We start from the raw sequence: 21,799 nt of genomic DNA on the forward strand, positions 1-21,799 counted from the left end.
ATATATCATTAGTAAACCGTCTGGGGCTCTTTTTTTTTCCTTAACTGGTTTTTGGGGGCATTTGGTAAATTTGAGGGCATTTTGCCCCAAGCCCCCCCTAATTTCGAACCCTTGGCAAAACAAGTCTTTTGTTTTGGGAGAAAGAGCGGCTGTGGCTGCCCTTTAGTGGTCAGAAAATAATTATTGCAGCTTTAACTACAAGGCACGCATGTTCATTTAATATTTAAATAGGGTTGTGTGCAGAAAACACTGTCTTGTTTTAACTTGTGATTTATTGTTCCCTCTCTTCAGATCTATAAGTCCACCAAATGCAATGACATGAGGCAAACTGGATACTGTCCTAGAGGACCGTTCTGTGCATTTGCACATGTTGAAAGTAAGTAAATTATATACTTATTATATTATTAAGTATTTCTCCTCTAAATCAAATCAAATGTATTTGTAAGGCCCGACAACACACGTTAATGTCTCCCAGTGCTCTGCACTCACAGAATGCGGAACTTCTATCGATTCCTAGGGTTAAAAAGAAATCCGCCGGCCTCTACCGCGCTCCCTACCTGTGGAATAAATTACCTGCCGTCGTCAGGGGCGCCTGCTCTGTCGAAGCCTTTAAATCGGGCGGGCGAGTGTCGTGAGATGAGATCGGTGCGAGCCCATTTAAAATGTTGTAAGTGAGTTGTAGCACTTACATGTGGGCATGGGGTTGTGAACAGACATCCCTCTGTTTTTAGGGGCCTCAAACTTAAAAAGGTTGAAAACCACTGCCTCAAGTTTCAAGTTCTCTTTGTATTTGTCACATAAGTGTACATTACAGTGAAATGCTTGGTTCTGTATGAACCTCCTGATTTTGTATATACAAAAAGAAAGTATAAAATGCAACAAATGCTGAAATGAGGTAGATAAATGAGGAACAAATGCTGAAATGAGGTAGATAAACGAGGAACAAATGCTGAAATGAGGTAGAAAATGAGGAACAAATGCTGAAATGAGGTAGATAAATGAGGAACAAATGCTGAAATGAGGTAGATAAATGAGGAACAAATGCTGAAATGAGGTAGATAAACGAGGAACAAATGCTGAAATGAGGTAGATAAACGAGGAACAAATGCTGAAATGAGGTAGATAAACGAGGAACAAATGCTGAAATGAGGTAGATAAACGAGGTGCCTCTTGATACAAGGTGTGCGTTTGCTTTGCGCTCCTCCCGCAGGAAGTCCCTCCACGGAAGACGCCATGATCACGCTGATCACGGCGATCCAGTCCGGCTCCCAGCCGTCCAAGCTGGGCTCTCAGTACTCCGAGTGTCCCGAGTGGACCAGCGCCGTGAGCAGCGCCACCAGCAGCAACGGACAAGTAGGACGCTTCGTGTTTCTAGCTTCCCGTCGCTGCTGCGTCTGAAACGTGCTGAGGGGGTATCTGCAGGGTCTTCAAAAGTCTTAAAGTATTACATTCATAATTCTCATTTAATCTCAAATTCATTTAATTTAATGTTTTTGTACTGAAGTAGTTATTTATTTGCGAGGCTGGTGCGTCTGGCGAGAGCTTGTATGGACCACGTCTGTGGGGTACTAAAATTGTCTTTAAAAGTATTAAATTCATAATTCTCAATTTAAGGCCTTAAAAGGTATTCAAAAGTCTTACATTTCATTTGCACATGTATTAAAGTTATTTGGGGTGCAGCCCGGCGGTCGGCAGATAAAATAATATTAAATATATCAAATGTTTTTAATATATTCAAGTCGTTGTTTTTGGGGGGGGGGGGGGGGGGGGGGGGGGGGGGGCTACTGAGAGCTTGGTGCGTCTGGCGAGAGCTTGTATGGAACGAGCAAAGGTGTGATTTCTTTTTACTAGTATGGTCGTGAAATTGATATTAAAAAGGTCTTAAAGGTTTTAAAGGGGACATGCATTGCTATTCCTAGCACTATTTGGGCAACTTTAGACAATTCCTGTGAGTCTATTGAACACATCTGTATGGTTTTTATTTTTTTAATTCATTGTTTTATATTTCTTATCAAGTACTCAAAAGCCAAATTTTCCAGCCTCAGGATTTCAGGTTATTTTTGGATGGGCTCCGCCCATACTAGCAGAATGCTTTGAGTGACAGCCACCCACCAAATAGTTCTGGCCATACTACTCTACTAACGCCTAAGTGAACTTAATACACAAACAAATATGGCTCAAGCATACGTTTTCGATTCAATACAATCCACAAAGGGATGACACCGAAGCAGGTACCCATGCCATATGATTTTGGGAAAACAAATGCCCAGAAGAATAAGATTGCTCTCCCAATCCGTCTAACACACACACACACACACACACACACACACACACACACACACACACACACACGGCACTTGTACTAACGACGTTAGTTAGGAACATAATCATTCATTCGCAATACACACAAGTAGGTCTACATATATACAACGAAGCACAGAGCTAAGAACGTTAGCTAAGCTAGCTTGCTCTCTCAGTCCGTCTAACAAACACACACGCGCACACACACACAGTGCTTGCACTAACGTTAGACTGTCTTGGCGCACACACACGGAAGAGTACCTTAATACACAAACGGATGAATGAACGAGGTCCTACTGCTAATTAACTAATTACGACGTACTGTATGTACTTACTGATTCGATGCTTTCTTTCGGTCTCAAAGACTTACAGGCTAGTTCCCTTCTTCTTTAGCAACAGCCAGGAAATCACAGAAGCATAAAGTCCCTCGTCAAAGCAAAAATCCAAAAAACTAACTTGGTCCATTGCTGGCAAAGCACGACATCCTCAGGAAAAATGTGCAAAGACGTATTAGCAGCTTTGCAGCCAGGAACAGCACATGGCCTGCGTGTTTTGCTCATATTATTTACGTTAGGCCAGTGGTTCTCAAACTTTTTACACCAAGTACCACCTGAGAACGTAGCTGGCTCTCCAAGTACCACCATATGACCGGCGTTAAAATACAGTCTATTCAGCTATGCACAGTTCACGCAGGAGGCAGATGTATTCCTAATACCATTATTTATTGTTAACTTTTGTCAGACACAGCCACAATGTACAAAGGGATAGCACTAGAACTAGCTAACTCTTCCACACAACTCATACAATGCAAGGGGCATTGAGAACATAATAACTAACATTCTCACATAGCAAGTGAGAAAATTAAGAATAACTGTATTTCAGCAAATGTACTTAATTCTCTATCTTTTTCTCTCTCTCTATCTCTCTCTCTCACACACACAGCAAGCAATTGTCCTTCATTCTCTCTCTCACACACACACACACACACACACACACACACACACACACACACACACACACACACACACACACACACACACACACATACACACACACACACACACACACACACACACACACTTATTTTGTTACAAAGACTTAATTTCCTGCATTCTGGTGCAGGAATTTTTGAAAATGTACCCTTTAAATTCTAGTGTTTGTGATGGGCATCACAAATTATTGTAAAAAAGAAAAGAAAACGCATATTCAATACATTTTAGAATTTTTACCCTTTAAATGCCAGTTTGTGTGATGGCATCACAAATTATTGTTAAAAAAACACATAAAACGTAATATTTTCAATATATCAAATGCAAAGTAAATTTTTCTGGGGGGGATTATTACAGGCTAGGCATGTGTCAATGATTAGCAACAACACAGATTTTGATGGATTTTTTGTAATGTCAGATTTAACACCAACACTTTTCAGAAAAGTGGGAGTATTTCATTTTTTATCTGACATTACAAAAAAAATCTATAAAAAAAATTGTTATGATCAATCAGGGCTGAAGTTGAATAAAAGATTTATGACTTTAGACTGCATTACTCTCTGTCACAGTGATCTCCTGGTTGTTCCCCACTTAGGTTATCTAACTATCGCGCCGCCACAACCAGAAACACTGACCTGGCCTGCTTCTAAGTTCAGTGGCCTGACTGCACAAATCTTTTTTTTATATAATATATATATATTTTTTTGTAAATTTGTTCCAAGTACCACCAGCAGTACCACTAGTGGTACGTGTACCACAGTTTGAAAATCACTGCGTTAGGCTAAGTCACTGCACTTTGGTCTGCTCTAGGTAGATTGTGGGCCGGCATTGGTTCCAACCACAGAGCCAATCGGATCACTATCCGCTCCATCCTCGCCTCGTTACGTCACGATGCGAGTCAAATCAGAATGACCTAATTAACTGGAGCAGGAAATGGTCTGACCTGAATGAGAGCAATCCGCCAATATGGTATTTAGAGACACAGACACATTGATACTAACTCCTATTACTATAATACAATGCTAGACACTGAAAAATGCTTTATAATGCATGTCACCTTTAAATGTAACTTGAAACCTGCAGATACCCTGCATATATCTATCTATCTATCTATCTATCTATCTATCTATCTATCTATCTATCTATCTATCTATCTATCTATCTATCTATCTATCTATCTATCTATCTATCTATCTATCTATCTATCTATCTATCTATCTATCTATCTATCTATCTATCTATCTATCTATCTATCTATCTATCTATCTATCTATCTATCTATCTATGTTCTTTGTTTTACATTTTGTAATGTTCCTTATTTTCCAGCTTTACATTTCATTCTTGTCTTTTTGATACTTTTTACATTTTATTCCTACGTTGTTTCGTCAGAGCAGGTGTAACTTAAGTCTCAGAGCAGGTGTAACTTAAAGGAAAACTCCAACATTTTGGGAAATTAGCTTATTTAACATCTTCCCTGGAGTTAGACAAGAAGATACATACCTTTTTTGTCTATCTGCATGCATTAGGCTTATGGAACGCCCACACCGTTAGCGTAGCTTAGCTTCATCACTGGAAGTGGGTCAGACTTTTACCCTGAAGTTCCCTACAGTCCCCTAATACACTCCAAATACAACTCCAAAACGTTCCTGTAAACATGTTGTGACCTGTGTATTTACCACGTGGAGAAAAAAAAATAAAAAAAATTGAATTCGACATTTACGTTTTCTAAGCAAATATACTCTGAACTATTTTTTGCCTAACCACTCCTCTCTGGGCGCAGTGATTTCACGCAACGCAGTGCTACTTTCTAACGTGACGCCAGTGTTTGTTTACATTTTCATTTCATTCAAAGTATCCGAACCAATTGAAGTTTATGGATACCATGACTGTGGTAAGTTTTAATTTATGTTTTTAGATGGAAGGTTAGCGAATATTGTGAGATTGATGAATAGGACATAACGTTGCTGGACTATCAACCTAGTTAGCCCCTTTCCTGACTGTGATGCACAGCTACAGGGTTTGGGCGAGTGAATCCACACGTGTGGTATTATTATAACTCATTTATTGTGTAACGCTACCCCCTTAAAACTTACCACACTCATGGTAACCATAAACTTCAATCTGTTCGGATCCTTTGGCAAGAGGAGAAAACTCAAATGTGCCTAAGCATAGCGTGCAGGGGGCACAGATCTGGAAGGAGCTCGACGAGAGTCTGGACCTGTCAAGATCCATCTCCACATTCAAAAAATTACTTGAAAGAGGAACTGCTAAAAACATATCTCTAAATATAATCCATACATAGGATTATTAATTGTCTGTATTAATGTATCTATGTTGTATGTCTGTTAGTAGGTAGGTGTGTAAGCCTACCCACGTTGTATGTTTTTGTTTGTTTATATTTGTGATCAGGCTCCTCCCTCCAAGAGCTTTAAATAGCTTCTCTGGAGACCTGGCACATGCACACAATCTCCACGATGATGTTCTCACATGAAGATATGTACATGTAATGTAATATATCGTGTGTGAATAAATTCATTCATTCATTCATTCATTCATTCATTCATTCATTCATTCATTCATTCAAGAGACGGACATTTAACTTGGATCACTAACTTAGTGCAAAACAAAAGATCACGTTACCTTCCCTCATGTTCAGCTCTTAACACCGTCCAGGAAGATGGACGTCTCTCTATTTGGATGGTTGTTAAGCCCCTGTGTACTTCTCTTCCTCAGGTGTCATGTTCTAATAGCCCGACGGTAACGTCCAGCTCAGGGAGTTTGTTATCCCCAGTCGGATCCGTCGGCAGGCCCCACTCCTTAACTAACGGTAGTTTATGTTCAGAGTCCGCCATGTCCAGTGTCTCCCCTTTGACGTCTCACTATCCCAAAGCTCCGGGCTTTGAACGTGAGGATCAGGTACACAGACTGCTCTCTCTGGGAGCACTAACACACACGGAGCACATGTTTTCATCTGTGTGTCTTGTGTTTGTCATTTTATTTGTTTTATATTCTTTTTTTTTGCTCACGTCACGCTAAATAACAACAATCTGTCCCAATTTGCAGGTCATAGGTCATCTCTTGTTTTGACATCAAATCTTTCCTCGCTGTTTTGACAGTTTCACTATGAAAACTAATGGTGCATTCAAGGGTTTAAGAAATGGTTTCTTTATGTTTATCTAGTACTGAGCTCTTTATGTTTATCTAGTATGGAACAGGCAATACAATTACATAAACAGAAATAAACGGTGTAAACAATATAATTAACTCAACATAAATATATGATCAAAATAAACGGTATACACAAGTTAGGGCTGCACGATTAATTGATTTAATCGACTCATTTTAGGACGATTAAAAAAATAATAATAAAGAAATCAAGAGTCACCTTTTATTTTACAAAAAGTGATGTTTGGTGAAAGTTAGATTTGCACTTTATTAATCCCAATAGGGAAATTCATTCTTGTTTGATGATCAAGAGGCACCTTTTATTTGTTTTAAGTGAAGTTTGGTGAACAAGCAAGTTATTGCACTATTAATCCCAATAGGGACATTCATCTTTGTTTGATCAAGAGTAACCTTTTATATATATATATATATATATATATATATATATATATATATATATATATAATTTTTGTAAGTGAAGATTGGTGAAAGTTAGGTTTGCACTTCAATCCCAATAGGGAAATTCATCTTGGTTTGATCAAGAGTAACCTTTATATATATATATATATATATATATATATATATATATATATATATATATATATAATTTTTGTAAGTGAAGATTGGTGAAAGTTAGGTTTGCACTTCAATCCCAATAGGGAAATTCATCTTGGTTTGATCATTTTTGTCAAATAAAAACAATCCTTGGCGTTTTTAGTTTTCAAGAGAAAAAAAAATCTATTAAAATCGTAAATCTGATTTAAAAAAAAAATAATAAAAATCTGAGATTTTATTTTTAGGCCATATCGCCCAGCCCTAACACAAGTATCTTACAAATACTAACTAGGTTAAATCCTCTGGCCAGACCACCTTGATATTCATACTAATGTGCACATTCTTGATCCAGAACTAATGGTAGACGATTCATATAGCTGTTGTGATGTCGTTCAAATCTGCCCCACAATGCAACACGGTTAGGGTTGGGTATGAAGGACCGGTTCCAAACGTTCAAGAACCGTGGATTTGAAAAGAAACTTGTTTTTTCTAATTTCCTCAGTGATTCCTACCGCGTGTTTCCGTCACGCTCACAGGAGCGGACAGCCCGACGCGTTCATGTTCTCTCCCACGTGTTCACCGGTACCAGTGTTTTAAATGGTGGCGCTGACATGTCCAGTAGGCAGCAACCGTCTGGGTCCCTGTAGTTGTACGTAATAGAAATAGAATATATCCAATGGATGTAAACGACTTTTGGAGACGCCCGTCGGCTTGGCAACAACGTCTATGATCTTTCGGACGTTGTGATTGGCTTGACGGGGTGTGGTCGTATATAAGTACTAGAGTGCACTCTGGCACAAACTGGACCCTCGTCAAATTCAGAGCGTTATCAGAATTCCCGTTGGTTTATTCAGAGCATCGCCCTCTCTGAGCATCCAGAGCTGTGTTACCCACAGGCTCCTGAGACGCGGAGGTCACCCTCATTTACAGCGACGACGAGCTCACAGAACAAGACACCGTTTATCTGCAACTTCATGCATACAGGCACAATAATTAAGAACAAAATTTTTCGACACAGATCATACTTTTTAAATGCAGCAAGAGAAGGAAGAACCTTCAGCTTCAGCTGGAGGACATTCCAGGTGTTGGAAGCTAGGGACGGGACTTTCTAGCAAAAGTGCTATTCGAAAATTCGTGTTTCATAATATCGAATATTCGAATACCCCCCCCCCTCCAAAAAAAAAGGTATATACCGCAATTTTCGCACTATAAGCCGCACCTGAATATAAGCCGCAGCAGCTAACTTGAATGATGTGTACATATATATATAAGCCGCACTGGACTATAAGCCGCAGGTGTTCTAATTTAGTTTAATTACCATATGTAAGGGTTCGTGCACAGAGGGGATTGTCGGGAAAGAGATGGCTGTTTGAGGAAGCTCCCATTTATTAACTTGCAGCAGCTGTGTGCCTGTGAGAGTTAAAGGTGTGGACTGTAACCTGTAAACATCCATAGATTAGCCGCACCGTTATATAAGCCGCAGGGTCGAAAAATGGGGCGAAAAGGCGCGGCTTATAGTCCGAAGATTTCGGTATACAAAATTTGTTTTATATAAAAAAAAAAATTTATCAGCTGACCGACAATAAATCAAAATGACCATTCACCACCGTAGCCTCTAACAACAGCATTGCATTGGCCTATCAACCGGCTTCAATAAACAAACAGAAACCGTAGCATGTGCATCTTTTTGAACAATTAGGCTATGAAAATTAGGCTGCCTCTAAATATAAAAAGGAATTAAATAAGAATGTTAGCTTAAAAAAAAAAGCATTTTATAAAAGAAAAAAGAAAAAGATTATAATTTAGAATATTCGATTGTAAACAAATTAAATCGATCTTAATAACAAACGACTATTCGAATTTTCGGTCCCATCCCTATTGGAAGCATCAAAGGAACAAGCAGTTTCCCTCGTTCAGAGCAAACTGGAGGCCAGTGTCTCCCTCAGTTTCTGTGTCTAATATATTGTCTGGCCCACTAGTTTTAAAAACCACAGCAGTAGTTCATAAGACAGCAGAGCACTGAGGATGGAGACGCGGGCTGACTGTGAGACGAGTGGCCATGGAAGACGTGTGCGTTGCATTGTGGGGCGGATTTGGGAGGACTGTAAGAACATGAATCATCTACATCTTTATGGATGTCCACCGTTTGTAGAACTATCTTTGCTAAGTTGGGGCTTGGCTAATTAAATGTATCCCAAAATGATTCTTCCAAAAGTCCACGAGTCCGATATGTGGAGTCTGACATCAAAGTGTAAAATCCCAATTTATTAGCCCAGGGTTCAATTGTTTCTGAAATGCACTGAGTTGTAGGAGGCAATTTTAATATTACTATTAATAACTAAAACATTTTTTAATCCTAGATTTAGATGGTGGTCAGATGATGGCCTTGATGTGTCGGCAATAAAAAATGTGCTTTTCAATATTTCAGATGAAGAATAAGGGACAGATGGATCAAAAGTTGATGGACCAAGACAAGCAGGTTTGTACATTGTACAATAATTTACCTTATCATTTGACTGATCTCATAATTTGAGATCAGTGAAATTATAAGGTACATTTTAAGTTGGGTAAAGCATGTATAATAATAATGCTGTATATACCATATATATGTATGTATGTATTCTTACTATATATAATATATATATCCACATCTGTTTGTACATACCACCATATAACCCTTTTTACATGTAGATACTATATCTATATCTGTACATATCTCTTACCTACTCTTACTAGTTACACTGCTGGCCAGTATGACTTACTACCATAGTGTCTTTATACCTGTATCACTGTACATATTAATACTATATCTATATCTGTACATATCTCTTACCTACTCTTACTAGTTACACTGCTGGCCAGTATGACTTACTACCATAGTGTCTTTATACCTGTATCACTGTACATATTAATACTATATCTATATCTGTACATATCTCTTACCTACTCTTACTAGTTACACTGCTGGCCAGTATGACTTACTACCATAGTGTCTTTATACCTGTATCACTGTACATATTAATACTATATCTATATCTGTACATATCTCTTACCTACTCTTACTAGTTACACTGCTGGCCAGTATGACTTACTACCATAGTGTCTTTATACCTGTATCACTGTACATATTAATACTATATCTATATCTGTATATATCTCTTACCTACTGTCACTAGTTACACTGCTGGCCAGTATGACTTACTACCATAGTGTCTTTATACCTGTTAGAGCTGTACCTGAAGCCTGTTTTTGGGGTTCGAACTTCGTCAGGGTTTTTCGAACAGATGTTCGAACCTTCGTTTTTAATAAATACATTAAAAAAAAAATCAAACAATTTTATAAATATCCTCAAAATAAATCCTCAATTTGAATAAAGTGATTAATCTTTTTTTTTATTAAATCAACTTTCTTTAATGAATATAACTCATCAGTTTTAATACTATAATATTAGTGTAGCCTAATCTCTTATCTGCAACTGTGAAGAAAAACCCCATTGATTTAAACAGAATGAATAGACACATAACATAAATTTTTTTTATAAAAAAATTCGAATGTTTATTTAGAATTTGAACGCCGACGTAACGAACGAAGGTCCGAACGTTCGACCTTTGGGATCACACGTTCGACCTTTGCATTGTGGATTAGCACTATTACTCAGTAGTACTTGATCCTCCAATCACAACTGTTGCTTCCCCTCTGATGAACCTCGTTAGTCCAGGTGAGGCAGCAGCTGTGATTGGTTAATTCAGTGGTTCCCAAACTTTTTCAATCAGACCCCACTTGGGTAATATGTTCGAGCCCCGCCCCCCACCTCACCTGGCCCCCACCTAGATGTAGGCTAGAATACACTGTAGGCTACAAACGTGCCATTTCCTCTACTACTCCTGTCTACTTCTAACGAGACGAGTTTAACATAACAAGACACAAAGACACAATTATACTTTTTCTTTTTTATTTTTTTTAATCTTTTCCCCCCTCCTTTTTCCTCCGATTTTCTCCCATCCCAATGTTAGTCGTTATGCCAATTCCCAATCCCCTTCCTGGTCGCTGTGCACTTACCCCCCACAGTCGGTCTGGGAGAGTGGAGGCTATCACGTGCTTCCTCCGACACATGTGTAGCCAATCAACCGCTTCTTTTCACCTGGCAGCGCGGACTCTCACTGAGAGGGCGTAACGTGTGGAAGGATCACACTACCCCCCTTAGATCCTATCCGTGCTTAGCAGGCGCCCCGACCGAACTGTAGGAGTCGCTGTTTACCACAATTATACTTTTTATATTTAATTTGAAAAGGAACAAAAGCTTGGCAAACGATCCTGTGCCACTGTGAAATAATTAGGCCTAATTATTGTAGGCCTACAGTAGGATAGGAGATTTATTTTCATTCATATAACATTAATTAGCCTAATAATTTGCCACCTTTTGTGGCAAAACGTATTTAGGCTTCCGAATGTGCTCTGTATAAAGAACAACACATGATACAGTCGGTTCCTTTTTGTTGACATTGGCGTTTATCGGTTTTGGTAGGCTAAATTTATATTATTCTTCGTTTCTTTCCACGTCCCACCTGTAGTACCCCCGCGCCCCACTAGGGGGCAGCGCCCAACACTTTGGGAACCACTGGGTGACTTACTCCAGTGATAACTAGGGTTGGGTACCTTTCACATGTGAACCGATGCCGGTACCCAACGGCACCTCTCTTCGGTACTTTAGTCTCTAAAATGTACGGTAATCTACCTACCTCAGTTGTAAAAAATGTGTCCAAACATCAAATCATTTATTATCATTATTTATTTGGAACAATTTGTTAATATATACTGTATATAGGGGCGCCCCAGTGGCGAACCACATACCGCGCTCAGCCGCGACACGGGCGACCCGGGTTCGATTCCCGAATCCGTCGTTATTTCCCGAATGTCTTCCCCCCACTCTGTCTCCCGTTTCTCCTCTGTCTCTCCCTACTGGACTGCCCAGTAGTAATAAAGCGATAAAACGCCAAAAAAGATATATATATATAAAAGATATAAAAGATATATATACTGTATATAATATATAATATTGCAGCGCGGCGTTGTAAAGTGTAACCACACGTGCGACGGTTTTCGGCTTGCCATCGCCCCGACTGCTTAGTTGTTGAATCAAGTCAGATCCTAGGTGAGCCTGTATCGTGCGCGTGAACGTGCGGCACACTTCATAGGTTTCGTTTCGCGGCAAACTAAACGTTGACGTCATCGGACTTAAAACCAAAGTACCGAAATGTGGCACCGGCGGATCTCACGTGAATCGGTTATCTGTAGTACCGACGTGGTTCGGTCGGTCCCCTTGATTGGGCTGGGTCCGGTACCCATCCCCCCGGTGATGACGGGACGCTGCTCTTCTCCTCCTCCAGGCGGCCCACACGGTGTTCTCGGTGCTGCACCCTCTGGCCTCCAGCTTCCCCTCCAGCGTCACCTCCAGCCTGGCCTCCAGCGTGGGCTCCGACAGCTCGTCGCCCACCACCTGCTCCACCATGAACGCCAAGGCCACGCCCTTCTACCCCGGCAGCAACACGGTGGAGTCCGTTATAGGTACGTGCCGCTCGCAGCCAGCAGCCTCTCTATTCCAGTGGTTCTCAAACAACGGGTCGTGACCCAGATTGGGGTCGCTGGTAGGCGACAGGTGGGGTCGCACATTGGAAAGTAAAAAAAATAATAATGTTCAGAACTTCTGGCAACATATTCTGGCTAAATATGCCTTGTTTCATAAATGTGTATAAACATAGTGCTGTAATTAAATTTTCTAATAAATATGCATGATCAAGTTCAACAACGTGTGCTTTTATTTTGATATTCCTTAATTCCACTTTGAAATTATGCGATACATTAACACTTTCCGTGCCGGCCGTGTTTTCCTTTTTACCCCCTTGAATGCTGCCACCCACTTCAATGATAGCGCTCTCATATTTGTGAACGCATAATCTATGTCTTAAATTATGGCTATGTGTCTAATCTGGCCGTCGCTTATCAATGACTTGTTTGCAGTCAACATTGTCGAAACGGATTGTTTTTTAATCTGTTCATTTCCGTTTTATAGCATTTTGAAAATCGCTCGTTTTTTGAAAGTTTCAGGAAAATATAAAGATTCCGTGATAAACAGCCTTTACTGGAATATTCTGGAATACACAAAAAACTGTCATTTTTCGGCCTATTTATGAATCGTTTTCAAATAAACGCTAGATTATCGATAGTATATGTGTACTTATGCACCCTAGAGAAGCGAGCTGAAAAATGTAATCTCATTTCCTGATCAGCACACACACACACACACACACACACACACACACACACACACACACACACACACCCACACACATAGGGCAAACGCTGATATCGCTGTGAAAACTCTGATTATCCCAAGACTGGTAAAATAGATTCCTTACCTCAGATGTTCCCCAAAAAGATTATTCCAATTCCTGATTGCCATTCCAAATAACGATCGCGTTTATTGATCCAACGCTGCGTACTGGAAATATGTATTCCACGCTGTTCTGATAGTCCACAATGAGTCCGATGGGCTCAGATTACTTGCCTGAGAAGTAAAATGTGGATTCCGGATTTTTCTTTTCTCATTGAGTCCATTCCAAAAGGGTGCATTACCATCCGGGAGACGATAGGGGGCGGTATTTTCCCAATGGCGCTCAGAGAGTTTGCAGCACTGACGTGATACTAGATTGATGAAATATGAATTCAAATAGCTAATAGAAAAAAAAAAACGCTATATCGCGTCGTTGGCAATAAACGATCGGCATGAACAAACGACATATAGCGTCGTCGGCAATGAAAGTGTCAAGTGTGGGGTCCCCAAAAAAATTCCTAAATAAAATGGGGTCACGGAATGAAAAAGTTTGAGAAGCCCTGCTCTGTTCCATCCCACTGTATTGTTATTCTAATGAGTGTATAATATACTCGACCACATCGTGCACAAGTGTACAGCCCTGGCCTGTTTTATTTTATTCCATTGTGCTTATATTTTAATTTAGTTTATATTCCATTTTATTTTATTCTACCGTAATTGTCTGTCCGTTAATAATGTTGCACCAAAAACGACCAAATCAAATTCCTTTTGTATGTGTGAAACTATTTGCTAATAAAGACCTTTCTGATGCTGATGACTGGCCATGTCACTAGCTCACTCGCGGCCGCTCTGCCCCCTAGTGGCGACTCGCTTGCAGTACACACCGCAGACCACTAGGTGGCTCTCCTGCTCTGTGTTCTACAAATGGCTATATTTTCAGATTTCCTCTGCCGGTCTTTCTTAGATGTGGTCCATGTTTGTAATGTAGTTAATCGCGATCGATAACGGAACGCTCTGACCGAACCCCCGAGACAATAAACGGTAAACAAACTGAAGTACGTCAGAGGAAAAGGGTACATGGCCCGGCCCAGGGCAGCGGCCAATCGCAGCTCTGCACGATCTGCATCAGCTCGCATCGATTTGATGCGCAGTTGCATTTTTATCTGCATTACCCGTAGGCTTCCAGTTTCCGCAACCTTCGTAACCACTTTGACGTCCTGAGTATAAATCGGGCGTTATGTGTCTTGTTGTCACATCTACGGTTGTGTGTTTTCTACACCAGTAAAGTGTTGATGTTTGTTATGTGTCTTGTTGTCACATCTACGGTTGTGTGTTTTCTACACCAGTAAAGTGTTGATGTTTGTTATATGTCTTGTTGTCACATCTACGGTTGTGTGTTTTCTACACCAGTAAAGTGTTGATGTTTGTTATATGTGTGTCTTGTTGTCACATCTACGGTTGTGTGTTTTCTACACCAGTAGTCAAGTCAAGTCAAGTCAGTTTTATTTGTATAGCACATTTCCAGGCAGCGGCAGCTGACACCAAAGTGCTTCACAAGCAAGTTGATAAAAACAAATTAGTGTGAGGCAAGGTATAAGATTAAAAGAAAGAGAAAAAAAAACATAGCAAAGCAATGAAAGCAACAAAAACAAACAGTATGGTGCAAGATATAGGATTAAAAACATAATAAAGCAATGAAAGTAATAAAAAACTGGTAGGACACAGTAAAACAAAGAGGATAGAAGGGCCAGGGGCCAGTAAAGTGTTGATTGTTATGTGTCTTGTTGTCACATCTACGGTTGTGTGTTTTCTACACCAGTAAAGTGATGTTTGTTATGTGTCTTGTAGGGCTGACCCAGAGTAGTCGAATAGTCGACTAATCCAGGGGTTCCCAAAGTGGGGGTCGCCAGATGATTAAAATAAGTAAATAAATAAAGATTATTAAAAAATAAATAATGATTTTTTTTTTTTTTTTTTATGCAGTCAGGCCACTGAACTTAGAAGCAGGCCAGGCCAGTGTTTCTAGTTGCAGCGGTGCAATAGTTAGATAACCTAGGTGGGAAACAACCAGGAGATCACTGCAACTCACACAAGTTGGAGAACTATCTCTCTCTCTCTCTCTCTCTCTCTTGCTCACACACACACAAAGGGAGCCGCATGTGATTGGTGGACGCGGGACCCTTACAAAAAACTAAAAATCCATCAAAATCAGTGTTGTTGCTAATCATTGAGACATGCTAGCCTGTAATAATCCCCCCCAGAAAAATCTACTTTGCATTTGATATATTGTAAATATATGCCATCACACACACTGGCATTTAAAGGGTTAGAATTATAAAATGAATATGTGGTGTTATGATCAGGGCTGAAGTTGAATAAAAGATTGTATTTTTTCAATCTGACATTACAAAAAAACTGAAAATCCATCAAAATCAGTGTTGTTGCTAATCATACAGGCTAGCCATCACAAACACTGGCATTTAATGGGTACAAAATAAAAAAAATCCTGCACCAGAATGCAGGAAATTAAGTCTTTGTAACTGGTGGGGGACCCCCAGACCCCCCGCTTAAACAGTGGCCTGACTGGGGCTATATTTCCTGGCCTGAATGATTTCCCCAGTCCGGCCCTGGTTAAAAGCCTCCAATGCTTATTAGTGTGTGTGCGTTTGAACGTTTGCATGTTTCAACCATACATTTCCATTTATAAAAAAATAAATATATATATTTAATTAAAAAAAAATTGTTACCTCCTATAATCTCTCTGACACGTTATTTCGGGGGTCGCGGCCTGAACACTTTGGGAACCCCTGGACTAATCAATCGAAAGGAGCCGTAGTCGACTGCCAACCTCTTAGTCTAATCATGCAAATAATTTTTTTTAATATATAGGCCTATATATATCATTCTTTAAAAGCAAAGAGGCCTAGAAGCGTGGCTAACGCTAATGGCGCACATACCAGCGAGGCTAACTGCCTAAGAAAACAGGCACAGAGGCACTGAAAGAGGATTTCACCATCTAATGAACACACTAGACAAATATCAAGATGTATCCATCAGTGGACCAATTGCATGCTTTTGCAGAGGACAAGAAGCCTTCAGTCGACTCCTTCAGACATTAAGCACCCCCCCACAGCACAAATGGAACGATACAAAAAAAGAATATACCGGTAATAAAAAAAATTATTTTATTTTGCATTTGGATCGGCACATTTCGGCCAATCAAAGTCGACTTATCCAAATCCTTAGTCGGGGAACAGCACTAGTGTCTTGTCACATCTACGGTTATGTGTTTTCTACACCAGTAAAGTGTTGATGTTTGTTTCCCCCGCAGGATCGGCGCTCGACCTGAACTTTTGTGACATCAACGTTGCGTCTCTCGATAAGGAACTAGAGGAGCAGGAAAACAGTCTTGGATTAGCAAGTAAGAAACCATTTGTGCTCGTCTTATGTTCATGAAAGGAGCGTGACAGAAGAGCAGTATGGTCCATTTTATTCCAAGCTAAATACACTTTTTCCCCCCCTCTCCTTTCTTCCCTTCCCTTAGGTCAAAGGTCGCTGGGCGGCTCCGCCCCGGTCAACATCCCCGGCTCGCTGGCTCGCTCCTCCTCGTTCAACTCTTCGTCGTCGCTCTCCACGTCCCCCCTGAGCTCCCTCTCCCAGTCCCTGTCCCAGTCCCTGCTGTCGGGGGGCATGGTCCAGCAGCCCCCCATGTTGGCCCAGCAGGAGCACGGGCTCCTGGGGGCGCCGGGGGCCTCGTCACAGAACTCTCTGGGTGAGTGTCCACACGTCCACGTCTGCTGCTGACCCATCGACTGGAAGCTCGTTGCCACTGTTTGACCATCGATAGTCGTGTCTTATTTACATGCTGGCAGGAGAGTGTCCTCCATCGCCTTAATGTTTTGTGTCACACTTTTGAACAAATACCTCCGTTCCAATGTGCTGCTCCCAGTGGTCGGAATGAGATGCAAAAAGACTTTGAAAATGGACAAATTGACCCCCTCATTAATTTTAATACTTTCTGCGCCAATCACGAGTATACTCGTCTTTTTTTTCTTGACTTTAATATTCTATACACTCTCACGGACCTCAGTGTTATCATTGGAACTCCTGGGGTGCCAGGGTGGCGCACCACCACGTACAGCGCTGCGGTGCAACGCCAGGGCTGTACGCTAAGCTTTTTCACTAGGGGCACACTTGCCCCTAAATGAGAAATTTAGGGGCAAAAAATATTTTTTAGGGGAAATTTTTTTAATAACAATTGTACCATTATTTATATCGATTGTTTTTGATTAAAAAAAAAAAAAAAATTATTTTATATAATTTTTTTTAATAAAATATATATATTATATAATCATACTTGTAGTTGTATTATCTGCGAGACATCGCCACCACGCAACAAGTCAAAATGCTCGCTATATGCAACCAGCTCCACTGTCTGTGTGTACTCGAGTAGCCTCCAGCTACGGCCAGGATTCTCCGGAGCTGCAGCTGGGCCCTATACTGTAGCCTCCAGCTACGGCCAGGATTCTCCGGCGCTGCAGCTGGACCCTATTGACTATATTCAGCGTGCCCTCAGCTCCAATACGCATCGACTCAGTGTTATAAGACATTGATATCAGGAGCTATCTGAACTATTTAGTTTAATGGGACGTTTCGTTTTGAACAGTAAGCTAACGCGAGCTATCATGCACTACTAGACTTGCTGGACAGCATTTGTTGATATCAGTAGCTAGCCGGCTGGCAGGCTCACCGAGGTCCCAGTGTCCCACTAGAGACTAGTGTTTACAACAGCCACGGGTGCGGGAGGGAGGAGGAGCAGCAGACGCCACAGCTCTCTCCGTGTGTCTGAGTTCAGTTCAGTTCGGCTCACTATAGGAGGTCGAATGCGTCGAAAATATGAAGCAATACTAACGTTACTTTTCTTCATAGCTAAATCAGACAGTCAGCCAGTCTATCAGAGTGAGTGCTCAGTCGATTGTTCCCGCTGATCATACCTGCTGAGTGCTCACTGCTCAGCTCGCGTGAGTGGCGTCATCACACGCCTTGGATAATTTAGGAGTGAAATGCGAATGCAAGCTTGAAAGCACTACTCGCAAGCCCGCCCCCAGATAATATTTACCAATCGCAACGGCCAATTAAAGGGGCAATTCGCGACCATCTCGTCGCACTGTACAGCCCTGAACGCGGCCGTCCCGCGTTCGACTCCCGGACCCGGCGACCTTTGCCGAATGTCTTCCCCCTCTATCTCCCATACTTCCTCTCTCTCTCTGAGAAAAAACAATACAAATCTACCAAAAACATAATAATTATTGGAACTCATTCTGTGCAATGCCGGCCGAATCCTGCTAGGTGGCAGTATCGCCTACCCTTTGTAGTACTTGAAAGTCCTTGAATTTCATTTTGCAACGTCAAATGTCTAACGACCTCCCCGTTTGCCCCTCCCCCTCTGGTCTCGTGCCCCTCCTCCTGTAACCACCTCCCCGTCTGTCTGCCCCTCCCCCTCTGGTCTCGTGCCCCTCCTCCTCCTGTAACCACCTCCCCGTCTGTCTGCCCCTCCCCCTCTGGTCTCGTGCCCCTCCTCCTGTAACCACCTCCCCGTCTGTCTGCCCCTCCCCCTCTGGTCTCGTGCCCCTCCTCCTGTAACCACCTCCCCGTCTGTCTGCCCCTCCCCCTCTGGTCTCGTGCCCCTCCTCCTGTAACCACCTCCCCGTCTGTCTGCCCCTCCCCCTCTGGTCTCGTGCCCCTCCTCCTGTAACCACCTCCCCGTCTGTCTGCCCCTCCCCCTCTGGTCTCGTGCCCCTCCTCCTGTAACCACCTCCCCGTCTGTCTGCCCCTCCCCCTCTGGTCTCGTGCCCCTCCTCCTGTAACCACCTCCCCCTCTGCCCCTCCCCCTCTGGTCTCGTGCCCCTCCTCCTCCTGTAACCACCTCCCTGTCTGTCTGCCCCTCCCCCTCTGGTCTCGTGCCCCTCCTCCTCCTGTAACCACCTCCCTGTCTGTCTGCCCCTCCCCCTCTGGTCTCGTGCCCCTCCTCCTCCTGTAACCACCTCCCTGTCTGTCTGCCCCTCCCCCTCTGGTCTCGTGCCCCTCCTCCTCCTGTAACCACCTCCCCGTCTGTCTGCCCCTCCCCCTCTGGTCTCGTGCCCCTCCTCCTGTAACCACCTCCCCGTCTGTCTGCCCCTCCCCCTCTGGTCTCGTGCCCCTCCTCCTGTAACCACCTCCCCGTCTGTCTGCCCCTCCCCCTCTGGTCTCGTGCCCCTCCTCCTGTAACCACCTCCCCGTCTGTCTGCCCCTCCCCCTCTGGTCTCGTGCCCCTCCTCCTGTAACCACCTCCCCGTCTGTCTGCCCCTCCCCCTCTGGTCTCGTGCCCCTCCTCCTGTAACCACCTCCCCGTCTGTCTGCCCCTCCCCCTCTGGTCTCGTGCCCCTCCTCCTGTAACCACCTCCCCGTCTGTCTGCCCCTCCCCCTCTGGTCTCGTGCCCCTCCTCCTGTAACCACCTCCCCGTCTGTCTGCCCCTCCCCCTCTGGTCTCGTGCCCCTCCTCCTGTAACCACCTCCCCGTCTGTCTGCCCCTCCCCCTCTGGTCTCGTGCCCCTCCTCCTGTAACCACCTCCCCGTCTGTCTGCCCCTCCCCCTCTGGTCTCGTGCCCCTCCTCCTGTAACCACCTCCCCGTCTGTCTGCCCCTCCCCCTCTGCCCCTCCCCCTCTGGTCTCGTGCCCCTCCTCCTGTAACCACCTCCCCGTCTGTCTGCCCCTCCCCCTCTGCCCCTCCCCCTCTGGTCTCGTGCCCCTCCTCCTGTAACCACCTCCCCGTCTGTCTGCCCCTCCCCCTCTGCCCCTCCCCCTCTGGTCTCGTGCCCCTCCTCCTGTAACCACCTCCCCGTCTGTCTGCCCCTCCCCCTCTGCCCCTCCCCCTCTGGTCTCGTCCCCCCCCCCCCCCCCCTCCCCCCAGGTCTGAACGGAGGCGCCAGCAGCATCTGGGACTTCAGCAGCAGCGTGGTCAGCGGGGGGGGGGGGCAGCTTCTCGCCCAGCCCGTCTCCGGTGTTCAGCGGCGGCGGCAGCGCGGACCTGGTGCGGCTCTTCAGAGAGCTGGACGAGGCCAAGAGGAAGATCAAGCAGTGGGAGGAGGCCTGGCACCAGGTCCAACAGGTCAGCTCCCTCCAGGGTGGGGTACTAGGGAGGCCTGGCACCAGGTCCAACAGGTCAGCTCCCTCCAGGGTGGGGTACTAGGGAGGCCTGGCACCAGGTCCAACAGGTCAGCTCCCTCCGTCCAGGGTGGGGTACTAGGGAGGCCTGGCACCAGGTCCAACAGGTCAGCTCCCTCCAGGGTGGGGTACTACCGATATTGGCATTAAAATGTAATATCGGAAATTATCTGTATCGTTATATATAATATATATTATGTGTGGTTAAAAGGCCAGCGTTCTAAAGTATAGGAATATGTGGCGTGTTTGCAGGGCTATAACTATATTATAACTATGGATACAATACTATTGCCTGTTTGACATCAAGTATCTATCGTTCAATATGTGAAAAAGAAATAATTTATTCATCCATACATTCCCGTTTTATATCGTTTAAATATATATATATATATATATATATATATATATATATATATATATATAAAAAAAGAATTACATTTATTTTAACCTTTTTTTTTTTTTTTTTTTTTTTTTTTTTTTTTTTTTTTTAATAACTTTGGCCATTTCCCTGGCTCTTTTATACGTTTATCGCATTTATACTTGGTCAAGTTTGACCGACAGAAGCAGGCTGAAAGGGTTCAGATGGGGGGGAAGACACTCTGGGAAAGGCATGGCTGCAGTCCGGGATTCGAACGCGCTCAGCCCCAGATCCGTGACGAGCATGGTTGTCCACGGCGCTGAAATAGCACTCGCGGTACGTGGTGAGCTACTGGAGCTCCCCCTATTTTAACCTTTATTTACCCAGGCAAGTAAGAACAAATTCTTATTTTATTTATTGTCAAAAGTATGCATAATGTTGTGTTAATTCCACGACAAGAGATATGTAATGTTAATTACCTGAAATTATTCCGTTTTTTTGGGGGGGAAACCCTGCATATATCGGCATCGGAAATTAAGAGTTGGACAATATCGGTAAAAAAGCCAATATCGAACATCCCTATTGGGTACCTTTCACATTTGAACCGATACCTGTGAATCGATACCGATACCGGTACCCAACGGTACCTTTTTTCTCTGTACTTTAGTCTCTAAAAATGTAATTACCTACCTCAGTTGTAAAAATGTGTAAATAAAAATACCAAACTTCAAATTATTTATTATCATTTATTTAGAACAATTTGTTAACCCTTTCTCTGCGCCACGCGTATGTACATCCTTATACCATCGCTCTGCCAGCTCTATTTGTCTATGGAGAAGTTCCCCTTCTTTGCAGGGGCTATAACTTTTTAAATTGTATTGCTAAATTGACATTACT

General features: G+C 43.0%; 1 protein-coding gene across 1 annotated transcript in view; it reads left to right on the forward strand.

Moving 5' to 3' along the window:
- unkl (unk like zinc finger) overlaps positions 1-21,799 on the forward strand; it is a gene marked incomplete at both ends in the record, with an annotated part of 79,004 nt that overhangs the window by 38,134 nt on the left and 19,071 nt on the right. Inside the window, 9 exon segments of the mRNA XM_084328309.1 lie at positions 292-376; positions 1,211-1,353; positions 6,024-6,206; positions 9,439-9,489; positions 12,398-12,575; positions 16,673-16,762; positions 16,886-17,113; positions 20,291-20,331; positions 20,333-20,488. Coding sequence (XP_084184435.1) covers positions 292-376; positions 1,211-1,353; positions 6,024-6,206; positions 9,439-9,489; positions 12,398-12,575; positions 16,673-16,762; positions 16,886-17,113; positions 20,291-20,331; positions 20,333-20,488 — 1,155 coding nt within the window.

This window comes from Notolepis coatsorum (genome assembly GCF_963971535.1).
Source record: "Notolepis coatsorum genome assembly, chromosome: 14".
Taxonomy (NCBI): domain Eukaryota; kingdom Metazoa; phylum Chordata; class Actinopteri; order Aulopiformes; family Paralepididae; genus Notolepis; species Notolepis coatsorum.